This window comes from Geotrypetes seraphini, chromosome 13 (genome assembly GCF_902459505.1).
Source record: "Geotrypetes seraphini chromosome 13, aGeoSer1.1, whole genome shotgun sequence".
Taxonomy (NCBI): Eukaryota; Metazoa; Chordata; class Amphibia; order Gymnophiona; family Dermophiidae; genus Geotrypetes; species Geotrypetes seraphini.
Genome location: NC_047096.1, coordinates 16570563 through 16584878, shown reverse-complemented (window position 1 = coordinate 16584878; position 14316 = coordinate 16570563). Strand labels below are relative to the sequence as shown.

Sequence of the window (14316 nt, the reverse complement as noted above, 5' to 3'; positions counted from 1 at the left end):
CTATAGAACACATTTCCATATAGCCAACCTATGCTTCCAGGCCTGATTCATTCTAGTGAGAAAAATCCCTAGTCTTGTGAAATGTCTTTTATCAATTTAGGGAAGATCAGGTTGTTTTAAGTGTAGTACAAGGTTTAATTACAGTTTCACAATCTTGAGGGCGTTTTTGAAAATATTGTTTTTACCAGGGGTCACTGGTTAGTTACCCGGATTAAACCGTTGGTTGAAAATTGTTCCACTGCAGTGGATGTTGGGTCAGTTACCCTGGATTTTGAAAGGAAAACTATTATTATTTCTATGGCGCTATTAGACTTACACAGCACTGTACAGTCGCTGCTTAGAAGAGCTTACAATCTAGTCAAGACAAAATGGGCAAGAAGGTGCATCAATATACAGTGCTCAGGTGGGGAAATTACAGAGGGAATGATAAGGCAGCTATTGGTGCTTAGAAGGTGGGTTGGCGCTTGGAATTGAAACTCTCCCCTCTCCCTTTTACAAAGGCGCGCTAACAAGAACAGTAGCAGAGCGAGACTTAGGGGTGATCGTCAGTGAGGACATGAAGGCTGCCAATCAAGTGGAGAAAGCTTCATCCAAGGCAAGACAAATCATGGGTTGCATACGCAGGGGTTTCGTAAGCCGGAGGTCATTATGCCATGGTGAGGCCCCACCTGGAGTACTGTGTTCAATTTTGGAGGCCGCATTATCGCAAGGACGTGCTGAGGATGGAGTCGGTCCAGAGAATGGCCACTCGGATGGTCTCGGGACTCAAGGATCTCCCGTACGAGGAACGGCTGGAAAAATTGCAGCTATACTCACTCGAGGAGCGCACAGAGAGGGGAGACATGATCGAGACGTTCAAATATCTCACGGGCCGAGTCAAGACAGAGGAAGATATCTTCTTTCTCAGGGGTCCCACGGCAACAAGAGGTCATCCGTGGAAAATCAGAGGCGGGAAACTGCGAGGTGACACCAGGAAGTTCTTTTTTACTGAAAGGGTAGTTGATCGCTGGAATAGTCTTCCACTTCAGGTGATTGAGGCCAGCTGCGTGCCTGATTTTAAGGCCAAATGGGATCGACACGTGGGATCTATTCACAAGGTAAAGGTATGGGAGGGTCATTAGGGTGGGCAGACTGGATGGGCCGTGGCCCTTATCTGCCGTCTATTTCTATGTTTCTAGTTGCTACCGCCTCCTTTTAAGCAGGCGGTAATTTTTCAGTTAGCGGGCGCTATGGCGTGTTCTAATCTTGTGCGTGCGCTAAAAACGTTAGCGCACCTTTGTAAAAGGAGACCTAAAATTTGAAACCCTAAATTGGTCCGATCAGACAGCATCGCCAACATTAATAGATTAACCTGGCAATCTCAAAATATTGCTCACAATCTGACGAAAGTCTACAAAAGAGAAGTATAAAAATGTTCTTACCTTGTCCAGAAACTGGAGGAGATCTTTCCTCTAAAATCAAACCCTTCAATGCTGCTCTTATATCAGAGGCCAAGGAATAAAGGAGAGAAACAGCGCACTAAGAACATAAGAAGAGCCTTACTGCGTCATCAAGCCCAGTAGCCCATTCTCACAGTGGCCATCCAGGTCCCTAGTACCTGGCCAAAACCCAAGGAGTAGCAACATTCCATTCAGAATCCTAAAGAATAGCAAGATTCTGGCATCCAAAAGAGTAACAAAAGATTCCGGAACCCCAATGAGAGCAACATTCCAGAGCTGAGATTGTGATGTCATAATGTCTCATTCCACAGTTTCTCAGAGTCAACTTCATCAGTGATGTTACAATGGCTTGATTGTCCTATACTTGGCACACGTAAGAGCATAAGAACAGCCATACTGGGTCAGACCAATGGTCCATCAAGCCCAGTAGCCCATTCTCACAGTGGCCAATCTAAGCATCTAGTATCTGGCCAAGCATCTAGTATCCAGGGCAAGCAGTGGCTTCCCCCATGTTGGGAAACAGCGCAGAGCATTCAGAGCGCCGGCCTGTGCTGCAAACTGCTTTCAAGGTTTTGTAAAAAAAAGGGGGGGGGGGGGTTAATGATCAAAGTACATTCCTCCCTCCTTATTCGCAGGGGTTAAGGGCAGAGCCGGCCTGCAAATATGGAAAATTTGCAAATAACTTTTGGGCCGACTCCGACCCACCCCCGCCTCCCTCCTGCCTCCCTCCATCCCAGATATTACCTGGTGGTCTAGCGGTGACACTGGGCAGGAGCGATCTTCCTACACTCCTGCCCCATGCAGAGCCATCATCGAAAATGGCTGCCGTGAGTTCCAATTGCAGTCTCGTGAGACCACGGGAACTCACGGCAGCCATTTTCGATGACAGCTCTGCATGGGGCAGGAGTGTAGGAACATCGCTCCTGCCCCACGACACAGCTAGACCACCAGGTAAGGTCGATTCACTAGGGGGGGGGGGGGGTCCCGGCACCAAAAAACACGAATAAGGAGGGAGGAGTGTACTCTAAAGGGGGTGTAAGGAATTGCGTAATGCGTAAGGTAATCTAGACTAGATCCCTTTTGCTGTACTTTACTCTTCTTTCTGATATAGATTAATGGGGAAGCTGCTTTGCCCTGGCACTAGAGATAGAACAGTTGCTCATTGGTCTGGGCTACTCCATGGGAAAATATAATAAATGGTTGCTGTTGGCATGAAATCCACTGCCATGCTAAAGCAGGACTGTGACATCAGGGCAGTTGATTTATTGAAAAAGAAATCAGTTCTCTGAAATTTCAAACCAGAAAAACAGCATTAAATATTGATTCTAATTAATCTGAATTATAAAATAAATAAATAATGTTAATAGTTTCTAATATATTTTTAATAGCCTATAAATTGTTAATTGGATCTCATTTTAAGCTGCAGCCTTGAGAGATCCATCAGGCTCTGTGGTAGCAGCTGAGCTCATGACAAGATCAGGCATCAATTTTTAGTGTGTTTGTATACGCGGGTGCCTTCTTACTTTTGCTTAAGAATCTAATTCAAACCTTTTCTTAGCCGGGAATGTCCACTTCTATGCAATTTTATATAAGAGGCCGCATGGATCACTCAAGTCTCCCTCTCTGGTGTAGGAAACCCCTCTGTGCTCCGAAATTGCCCTTAAATTCAGATAACACCCTTCTTCCCTGATGACAAACTGGTCACCAGCGGATTTTACAAGCCTTTCTGAGCCTTTTATCCCGTCACTCGTTTGATGGAAAGAAAACGGCACCAGTAAACAATTGCAATCTGAAAGTGACAATCAAACAGGAGGAAAATACTAAGAGGTTGATGTTTACGAGCTCTTATGTGGTTGGCGCTGGTTCTGACCAGCTACTTAAACATTCACGGAGCCAATTCTATAAACCGGTGTTTCATCTTGGATGACATCAAGGGGTGCCTTGAGCATCAATGGGTTAAGGATGTGCCTAGATCATTATAGAATATTAGTGCAAAGTTGCTTTGATGCACCAAAAATTAGGTGTACCTACCCAACAGGTCAATGCTGGCTTAATTGAGTGCCCCAAGTGTGCCATGCAGAGAATGACTAGAGAATGACTAGAGAATGACATGGGGAAAAATATTTCCCCGTCCCATTCCCGCAAGTTCTTTTCCTGCCCTGCTCTATTCCTGCAAGCTCCGTCCTCATCTGCACAAGCCTCAAACACTTTGAAATCATAAGTAGCAACATTCTAGAGCTCAGATTGTGATGTCATAATGCCTCATTCCACCAATGCCTAAGCTCCGTCCTCATCTGCATAAGCCTCAAACACTTTAAAATCATAAGTAGCAACATTCTAGAGCTCATATTGTGATGTCATAATTCCTCATTCCACCAATGCCTAAGTTCTGTCCTCATCTGCTCAAGCCTCAAACACTTTAAAATCATAAGTAGCAACATTCTAGAGCTCAGATTGTGATGTCATAATGCCTCATTCCACCAATGCCTCAGCTCCGTCCTCATCTGCACAAGCCTCAAACACTTTAAAATCATAAGTAGCCACATTCTAGAGCTCACATTGTGATGTCATAATGCCTCATTCCACCAATGCCTAAGCTCCGTCCTCATCTGCACAAGCCTCAAACACTTTCAAATCATAAGTAGCCACATTCTAGAGCTCACATTGTGACATCATAATGCCTCATTCCACCAATGCCTAAGCTCCGTCCTCATCTGCACAAGCCTCAAACACTTTAAAATCATACGTAGCAACATTCTAGAGCTCAGATTGTGATGTCATAATGCCTCATTCCACTAATGCCTAAGCTCTGTCCTCATCTGCACAAGCCTCAAACACTTTAAAATCATAAGTGTTTGAGGCTTGTGCAGTTAAGGTAGAGCTTACAGGAATAGGGCAGGGACAGCGACAAAACTCAGTCTAATTTTGAGCTTCATCTTATGTTATTCAGGAGGCAACCAAGATTGACTGAGTTTTGCCCTACAAATCTGGAGCTATCTAATTGTATGTTAACCTTACGAGGGGATGCTGAAAAGTTCTCAGGCCAACCAAGAAGAGAATGATGTGGATATGGTTCAATCAATGATCTGAAGCAATGTCAAAACAGAGAATTTTGTTTCTGCAAATTGGCACTTAATAAAATAAGATAACATTCTTTTCAGCTACAGTGGCAAAATAACGCTCAGAGTTTAAGAAGTGTTGGTTGGGCTGAGAACTTTTCAACACCCCCTTGTATGTCATAGAAGTGAGCCAAGTATAGGACAATCAAGCCATTGTGACATCACTGATGAGGTTGGCTCTTATTGGTGGATTGAGGCATGGTGACATCACAATCTCATCTCTGGAGCGTTGCTAAGGGGAGGTGCTGAAGAGTTCTCAGCCCAACCAAGAAGAGAATGGTGTCGATATGGTTCAATCTATGATCGGAAACAATGTCAAAATATAGAATTTCATTTCTGCAAACTGGCACTTAATGAAAAAAAGATAACACTCCTTTCAGCTACAGTGGCAAAATAATCCTCGGAATTTAGGAAGCTGGTTGGTTGGGCTGAGAACTTTACAGCACCTCCTCATATCAAGAGGGATCACTATGGCAGTGCCTTTCTAACATATCTGCTGTTATTTTTTTCAGCACCCAAATTAACTTCACAGTTGCCATCGACTTTACAGCTTCCAACGGTGAGTAGTGGCCCTTACATGATCCTCAAGGTGAGTTTCATGTGATCTGTCTAGGTGTGACCCCTGATTCTGGTGTCAGGTCAAAAGCGCGCCGGTACAAAGGCGCGAGCAGACAATTGAGCGCAGCGTGGAGGCGTGCGCACCATAGAAAATTACTGTTTTTAGGGCTCCGACGGGGGGGGGGGGGGGCGGGGGGGTGAATCACGCCGCGTTGTGGGGGCGTTGTGGGGGACTTGGGGGATTGTAACCCCCCAAATTTTACTGAATACTTCACTTTTTCCCCCCAAACCCCCTACAATGCCGGCGCGATTTGTAGTAAGTAAACTGGGGGTACTCCCCAACAAAACCCCCTGTTGGAGCCCCTAAAAACAGTAATTTTCTTTGGCGTGCGCCTCCGTCTTGCGCTCAGTTGTCGGCGCGCGCCTTTGTCTTCCGCGTTGTTGTCTATGAACCCTGATTCTTGTCAGCCTGCCTTCACTGTTCCCTCCAAGCTTATATTCCTAGAAGCTTATGGAAACAGAAATAATTCTTCCATAATTATATTGATACTTAAAAACTGACACTTGCATTAGAGTTTGGCTGAATTTCTATTTCAGTTTCAAAGCCAACTGGCCCCAAATCCATGTAACATAGTAAATGACTCCAGATAAAGACTTGAACGATTCATCCAGTCTGCCCCGTAATTATATACATACATGCAGGGCCCCCCCCCCCAATCCCCATGACCAAAAAGAATCCCCTCCTGGACCCACTTCTTCATGAATTCACCCACGATTGGTGGCTAGTGAAGGCAGAAGCTATCTCCACATGTTTCTGCCCACGGCTGGTTCCTGAGTCAAAAGGGAATGGGACTTGTATACCGCCTTTTTATGGTTACACTTTCAAAGTGGTTTACACATATACAGATACTTATTTTGTACCTGGGGCAATCGAGGATTAGGTGCCTTGCTCTGGGTCATATGGAGCAGCACTGGGATTTGATCCCGCAACCTCAGAATGCCGAGGCAGCAGCTCTACCACAAGACCACTCCTCACCTCTTGTGTGATTGGAATGATCCTGGCATGTCTTAGTGCAGGGGTGTCCAATGTCGGTCCTCGAGGGCCGCAATCCAGTCGGATTTTCAGGATTTCCCCAATGAATATACATGAGGTCTATTTGCATGCACTGCTTTCATTGTATGCTAATAGATCTCATGCATATTCATTGGGGAAATTCTGAAAACCCGACTGGATTGCGGCCCTCGAGGACCGACATTGGACACCCCTGTCTTAGTGACTCACTGTTTTGGCTCCTGTGTCTCCCTTCTTGTTCTCTGTGAGTCTTCCAATGTCCTCACTTAGTTATAAGAGTAAGTAACTGTTCTGAGAGCCCTGGAAATTTGAGTGACCCCTTGCATCCGGGATTCTTCTTAACTGCTAGATATCTCACTACATGTGGCAGAATCCATGGATGATCCAAAATGAAACTTTGCATATTAGTTAAAACTTTGATGGAGTACTCTTGCCATTCTAGAGTGCCATTGAAATAAAGGGATACTTAGGGTTGCACCCAGGGGTCAGTTGCATTCCCCGTACCTCTACATCTTACATGGCAATGGAACTACTCTAAGTAGAAATCACCAATTTGGGGGAAAGGCATGTTACTCAACTGTACAGAAATTTTTATTCTATGTGCCCTAGTCCTGCTAACGTTAGGCGAACAGCTGAGTATTATTCAATCTTAACAAAGAACCTAAAAATTTGACAAACCAACACTCCAGGGGAACAAAGCCCCCTATAAGGGAGAACTTTTCTCCTTTAATTTGGGACTTTTTCTTCTCGGGGGGTTTTCTGGGTTCGGGCCGATGATTATACTGAACTCCTTATAGGGGGCTTTGTTCCCCCGGAGTGTTGGTTTGTGAAACTTTGACGTTCTCATATGTTTTGTTTTGCTAGTGGTTTTCTAAAATTTAATAAAACATTTCTGAACTTAAAAAAAAAAATTTCCTAACGTTAGCAGGAATAAAAATTAGAATAAAATAAAAATAGAATAAAAATTTCTGTACAGTGGAACTACTCTTATGTCTCTGCTCCCTAAGATGCTTTGCTTAACTTGCGTTCATGTTACTTTTCTTGGTGAATCCAAGCAGCACTTCTTCCCTTTAATCTGGCGTTCCTTCTGGCAGGAAACCCTTCACAGTCAACTTCATTGCACTACATGAACCCCTATCAGATGAATGCTTATGCCATGGCGCTGAAGGCAGTCGGTGAGATCATTCAGGACTATGACAGCGACAAGATGTTCCCAGCACTTGGATTTGGAGCCAAAATACCTCCAGATGGACGGGTGTCCCATGAGTTCCCACTGGTATTTACCCTATCTTTAGGGTTGCCAACTGATCTCATAGTATCGAGAGAGGTTGATCCAGTTCTGGTTTTCCCCATTGCTTGCAGGGACTTGTAGTCATCATTTCTCGATTGCATTCCATAAGAAATTTAAAACTACAAGTTCCTATATGCAGTGGGGTAAAATGACGACTGGATCAGCCTGCCCTGATCATTTGGAGCTACCTATCTTCATTTTTCTCTCTTTTGCTCTTTCTTTTCATTTTCATCAATTAGACGTCTTTATATCCCTCTTTTCTTTTTTTGCTATTCTTTTTGAGCTCTTTTTATATTGTATTGTATTACTAACATAGTAACATAGTAGATGACGGCAGATAAAGACCCGAATGGTCCATCCAGTCTGCCCAACCTGATTCAATTTAAATTTTTTTTTTTTTTTTTCTTCTTCTTAGCTATTTCTGGGCGAGAATCCAAAGCTTTTCCCGGTACTGTGCTTGGGTTCCAACTGCCGAAATCTCTGTTAAGACTTACTCCAGCCCATCTACACCCTCCCAGCCATTGAAGCCCTCCCCTGCCCATCCTCCTCCAAACGGCCATGCACAGACACAGACCGTACAAGTCTGCCCAGTAACTGGCCTAGTTCAATCTTTAATATTATTTTCTGATTCTAAATCTTCTGTGTTCATCCCACGCTTCTTTGAACTCAGTCACAGTTTTACTCTCCACCACCTCTCTCGGGAGCGCATTCCAGGCATCCACCACCCTCTCCGTAAAGTAGAATTTCCTAACATTGCCCCTGAATCTACCACCCCTCAACCTCAAATTATGTCCTCTGGTTTACTGATCTCTGTGGGTTGTTATGGTGACCTGTGAAAGGATTTGACCTGACACGCCCCCGTCTTTCCTTTTTTCTCAGAATGGTAACTCAGACGATCCATACTGCAATGGGATAGAAGGGATCCTGGAAGCATATCACAATAGCCTCAAGACAGTACAACTTTATGGGCCAACCAACTTTGCACCAGTTGTTAATCATGTCGCCAGGTTAGTAATAATCTTTATTCCATGGTACCTTAGAAACGGTAACCAGCAGTTAAGACTCAAGGCCAATTGCTAAAGTTTTAATATTGAAGCACGAAGGCCCCTAGTGCCTTAAGAAGTCCAATAGGATATACCTAATACCAATGACGCATTGTGTAGAATGACCCTACTAACTCTACAGTACATAACATAGTAAGGGTCAGCAAATAAAGGCCATTTGTCGTTCCAGTCTGTCTCAGTCTAAACCAGTGGTTCCCAAACCCTGTCCTGGGGGACCGCCCAGCCAGTCAGGTTTTCAAGATATCCCTAATGAATATGCATGAGAGAGATTTGCATACCTGTCGCTTCCATTATATGCAAATCTCTCTCATGCATATTCATTAGGGATATCTTGAAAACCCAACTGGCTGGGGGTCCCCCAGGATAGGGTTTGGGAGCCACTGGTCTAAACTATAAGAAGAACCAAAACCAGAAGAACAAACCTTCACAAATCATGATGAATAAAAAGTGGAGATGTCTAAAGTTGATGAAAAATTTAAAGATTTATTGAAATCTTCGCTGACCCGACATGGGCCATGTTTTGGCTACAGAGTCTATATCAGCGGTCTTGTAAAAGATTTAGTTTGTTTGGAGGGGGATATGCTCTGGAGATTTGAGTGTATAGAGTGTGAACTCTGACTGCTCGATACTTTTTTCATCCGGACAAGCTTTTGCCACACTCCTGATAAAGGCTTTGTAGCCAAAGCATGGCCCATATCACGTCATCGAAGATTTCAATACATCTTTCATGAGCTTTAGTCATCTTCACTCTTGGTTTTCTTCATCCAGTCTAAACTATTCCATTGAGAGGTGAGCTAAAGGAGATCTCCCATCTGTCTGCTGCACAAGCTTGACTTCCTCCAAGAGATCTCTCCTTATTCTGCTTCTTATTAGCTGGAAAGTTCTAATCAAGGGATTTTGGTACCTGCTCTAGGCGACCTGACACTTTTCCCCAGCTCTGCTTCAACTGCTTGCTTCTTGTGACTACTACTATTAATTATTTCTACAGCATTACCAGACGTACGCAGCGCTGTACAGAGTCACAAAGAAGACAGTCCCTACCCGAAAGAGCTTACGATCTAAACAGACAAACGCGATGACTATAGGGTTCTGCAGATGGCAACTTAAAGAATTCCAAACTGGAGGCACCGAAGGGAGAAGACATAAATAATCTCCTGCGAGTAGATTGTGTGGTTATAGCAGAGTGGGAGGCAGGGGAAGTGAAGGAAACATACTGATATTGCCCTGCAGATAGAGGGCAGATTTTCCTTTTAAGCTAAGCATTCTACATAAGAACATAAGAATAGCCTTACTGGGTCAGACCAATGGTCCATCAAGCCCAGTATCCAGTTCTCACGGTGGCCAATCCAGGTCACTAATACCTGGCCAAAGCCCAAGGAGTAGCAACATTCCATTCAGAATCCTAAAGAATAGCAAGATTCCAGAATCTCAAAGAGTAAGAAAAGATTCCAGAACCCCAAAGAGTAGCAACATTCCATGCTACTGATCCAGGGCAAGCAGTGGTTTCCCCCATGTCTTTCTCAATAACAAACTATGGACTTTTCCTCCAGGAACTTGTCCAAACATTTCTTAACACCAGCTACGCTATCCGCTCTTACAACATCCTGAAATTTTAGGCAAAATTTGATCTATTTCTAAAATGTAATTTCTTCTACTGTGTGACACCAAAAGTAGGGGCTGCATCAGCTCAGATAACAATTTTTTGACACTTTCATTCTTCTCAGCCACCGTAGGTCACTTAGAAAATAAAATATAATCAGTGAAATAATAATCCAATCATTCACCCAAGGCTCCTTTGGAAGGAAGAAGTGAGTCGTACTTATAAATCCCTTTGTTATTAAATTTTGTTTTCTGTATTTTGCTGTAAAATTATCCTCAGTGATGTAAGGGAGATTTATATTAAATATTAAAAACCAAATAAAGATGCAGTTCAAAAATTTTTTTTAATAAAAATATATAAGGAATGACATCTGTCTCCCCAAGGCACTATCATTGTACTGTATTCTGCTGTGTTTTAGGTTTTCTCTTTTCTTGAAGTTTCTTGGTTTCTAGTACTTTTACGGCCTCTAATATAAAGCCACGCTAGCAGCTGCCGTGCGGCAAACAGCCCCAAAGCCCTTTAAATCTCTATGGGCTTCGGGGCCATTAGTGCAGCTTTGTAAAAGAGGCCATTAATCTTATGTAAAAAGGGGGAGGGTGCACTGCCAGGCATCTCAGAAGGATGGTACCCCAAGGATTTGTTGCGTTGCAGTCAGAGCTGCTCTTTAATCTGCCGGTGCTCTTGGGGTTTGAACCCAACTTCTTTGCCGTCTCCAATATTGCCATTTGAAACGGCATCGGTCCGATTCAGACGGTGCATGGGCTGTTGAAAAAGCTACAAAACTAGAACCCACGGGTGATGATAACAAACTTTTGATGGGATTCACTTAAGTGCATTTCATCAATGCTTTTAGCTTTTCAATGACTCTTTTTAAATGAGCACATTGCACCTTCCAATGCAGATTTTGAATGACTTTTTGAAATTGGGAGTTTATAGCGTCCTCGTTTTTTCACTTGGTTTGAATTTTGGCCTAAGGCTTGAGGATCTTTCTGATTAATTAATTTAAAAATCGGACATAATGATGTATGGGGCAGGTCTTATTTAGACTTCTAGTCTGGTGCTTGTCCTCTATGACAGTGGTATTCAACCCAGTCCTCAGGGACCACCTGGCCAGTCGGGTTTTCAAAATCTCTGTCATCCATATTCATTGTGGATATCCTGAAAACCCGACTGGCCAGGTGGACTCTGAGGACTGGGTTGAATACCACTGCTCTATGAGATCCTGCCCAGGGCTAAACTTTGCTCCTAAATAGTGAGCTGTGCCTGGACTGATGTCCCTTTATTATCTTTATCTTATTTCTAGAACTTAGTTGAGCCTAAATATTTTGCCATTTTCTCACCAGGTGGAAAAAAGTTATTGCCAATTACGTTTTGGGCTGTTGAAAAAGCATCAGAGAGTGACATACGTGGCAGGTTAAACCAGGGAGACCAGCCTGAACTGTGGGCTTTGGTGGATCCCCATTCTTTGATCCACTTAGTCCCCTTCTTTTTCTCCCTCTTCATTGGCAGACAAAAAATGGCCCTGCTTACCCCTTCTGCTGGCAGTGGAGTAGTAAGGGGGAGGGGAGGGGATCCACCCCGGGTGCCATGTTGGTGAGGACGCCAGCACCCCTCCTCCTCCTCTCTACCCCCACCTCTTCCCATTCCTCCCCTTGCCACACGCGCGCCCCCCTCTTCCCTTCCCCCGTACCTCTAGTTGTTCAATGCCGTGAGCAAAAACTTCGACGTGTACCTCGCGACCGCGTCGGCTCTCCCGCTGACGTCACTTCCGGATGCCGCTCATAGGAAGTGACATTAGAGGGAGGGCCGACAGGGTCGCAAGGAGCATGTTGAAGTTGTTGCTCGCGGCAGTGAGTGACTAGAGGTACGGGGGAAGGGAAGGGTGTGTGTGCGCATGGCGGGGGGGATCAGGGAAGGAGCGGGGGGTGGAGACAAGGGTGGGGGAGGGGCACCACTGCCCCCGGGCGCCTCTCACCCTCGCTATGCCACTGTCTGCTGGCTTCAGTTTCGGACCTGCCAAATCTCCCACTTTGGAAGGCCATCTTCCACCTCAAATCAGGAAACTTCCAAAGAACATAGAGTAGGAGACTCAGGAGCCACTGCTCAGTTGTTTCTCTGCCTAAAGTGAAGTGCGTAGCACCTAATTAGGGGCGTGCTTAGACTCTTAACCTAGGCACCCTGGTATAATATTATCCTGCATATCCTGCAGCGTGATTTGCAGGTTCCGACCCAAGCCAGTCTGACCCATTTTTAGCTTTCTGAGATCAACGGGATCAGAACCTCTCCTTGGAATGCCTTCAACATGGTTTAAGGCCCTTCTCCCAACCGATTTTTCTTTCCCGCATTAGGTACGCCGCCGCCGTCCAGGATGGCTCCCAGTATTTTGTGCTGCTGATTATCACTGATGGAGTGATCTCGGATATGGCGCAGACAAAAGAGGCAATCGTTAATGTAAGTTCAGCTGAGTTACAGGGTGGACAGCGAGGAAGTATAAAGTAAAAGACGGACTGGTACTTGTCCATTCCTTCTTGTGATTCACTGTACCACAGCTATAGAGCCATTTCTCTAATTAGGGCCGAGTGCCGTGCTGCAAATGCACTGATGCTCATTCAATTCCTACGGACGTAGGAGCATTTACCACGCTGGCCCATGCTGTCGGGCATAGTAAAAGGGAGGAGGGTTATATGAATGCCACTGTTAAAGCTTTTGGATAAGGTGGGATTATCGCTTGACCTAGGTCAGGGGTGTCAAACTCAAATACACAGTGGACCAAAATTTAAAACTTGGACAAAGTCGTGGGCCAACCAAATAATAATTGTACAACTCCTAAAGGAAACTGTAGACAATATGTTTAAAAAACAATATATTTTTTTAAAAACACGATATGTTTAAAAAACAATGACTGATGTAAAATAGCTGAGCCAAACTTAAAGTGGAAAAACTACAAAGGGATTAAAACCAAAAAGGGACAAAATAAAATACGTGAATTAGCAACATATGTTTGAAAAAGTGTAAAAAATATAATCATAATAAAAACCATTAGGTGAAGTAGAGAAAATAAATAGGAATACGGAAAACCCTAGCACTGGAAAAGAATGAGTACCAGAAAGCAAAACGTCAAAATGAAAACATGATCAAAAGACTCAACAAGGGATTAAAAAGAAGAAAAAAAATCTATACTTATCCATAAAGCAGTTGCAGAAGAGTCCGGTGATACTGCGACGCAGTGTGAGACTGTGAAGAAAACTGGAGAACGCCACGAGAACTTGTAAAAACGTCAAAACGTGATGACTTGCCTAATGGGGACGTGAGCCGATTGAGTCAAAAAACGGCGGGCCAGCTCTAGTAGGCATTTGCTATTTTCTCACGGGCCAAATATAATTATACTGCGGGCCAGATTTGGTCCAGGGGCTTGAGTTTGACACCCCTGACCTAGGTGAATGCTGATAGGTTTCAGGTTTATTTAAAAATTTGATATACTGCCTTATTAAAAATTCAAAGCGGTTTTACATAATATAAAAACAGAGTATAATAAAAATGTACATTACAAACAAATTACAAATAATGCTACAAACAATTAAATGCACTGACGAAAATAAACTTACCGATACAAGGTGGAGAAGGGCAGAAATACAATTTGTATAAAGAGAAAGACAGGGGAAGAGGGATCAAGACAAAAGGAAGGGGAACAAAGTATAAAAAGTCTAGAATTATATAAAATAAGCTAAAATGATTAAAAGATGGCAAGGAACAGATTTCCATTACTGTCCTTAAAAGGACTATTATACACCATATGCATCTTTAAAAAGAAAAGCCTTCAGTTACTTTTAAATTTATCAAGGGATGTAATTTCTCTTATATAATTTGGCGTTGAATTCCAGATGGTAGGGGCCGTGACAGAAAAAATGCTAGTGCGCATAGTGTTAATGTATCTTAAAGAGGGGATGGATAGCAAGTTTTGATTAGATGAACCCAATGTACGATGAGGGGTATGGGGGATTTACTGGTTTTGCCCCAGTACATCTATGGACTCATAGGAAAGACAGAGACTACACATGCATACATGCAATGCCCAAACTAGCTCTGGATCAGCCTGTCAGGGAACAATCATAGAAAGGGGTGAACCACTTTTAATACAGCAATAGCTAGAAATCTTCTGGTTTTACCTTTTAA

At 43.7% G+C, this 14316-nt stretch overlaps 1 protein-coding gene across 5 annotated transcripts in view; it reads left to right on the top strand.

The window, feature by feature from the left end:
• LOC117347756 (copine-5-like) overlaps positions 1-14316 on the top strand; it is a 226218-nt gene that overhangs the window by 192514 nt on the left and 19388 nt on the right. For 4 of the 5 annotated variants that reach the window (XM_033919106.1, XM_033919105.1, XM_033919107.1 and 1 more), the window contains exons 15-18: positions 5071-5117; positions 7283-7464; positions 8359-8486; positions 12492-12594. In XM_033919106.1, coding sequence (XP_033774997.1) covers positions 5071-5117; positions 7283-7464; positions 8359-8486; positions 12492-12594 — 460 coding nt within the window. Of the gene's footprint in view, positions 1-5070; positions 5118-7282; positions 7465-8358; positions 8487-9531; positions 9889-12491; positions 12595-14316 lie in introns of those variants that run through there. The other variant, XM_033919110.1, reaches the window with a different exon arrangement.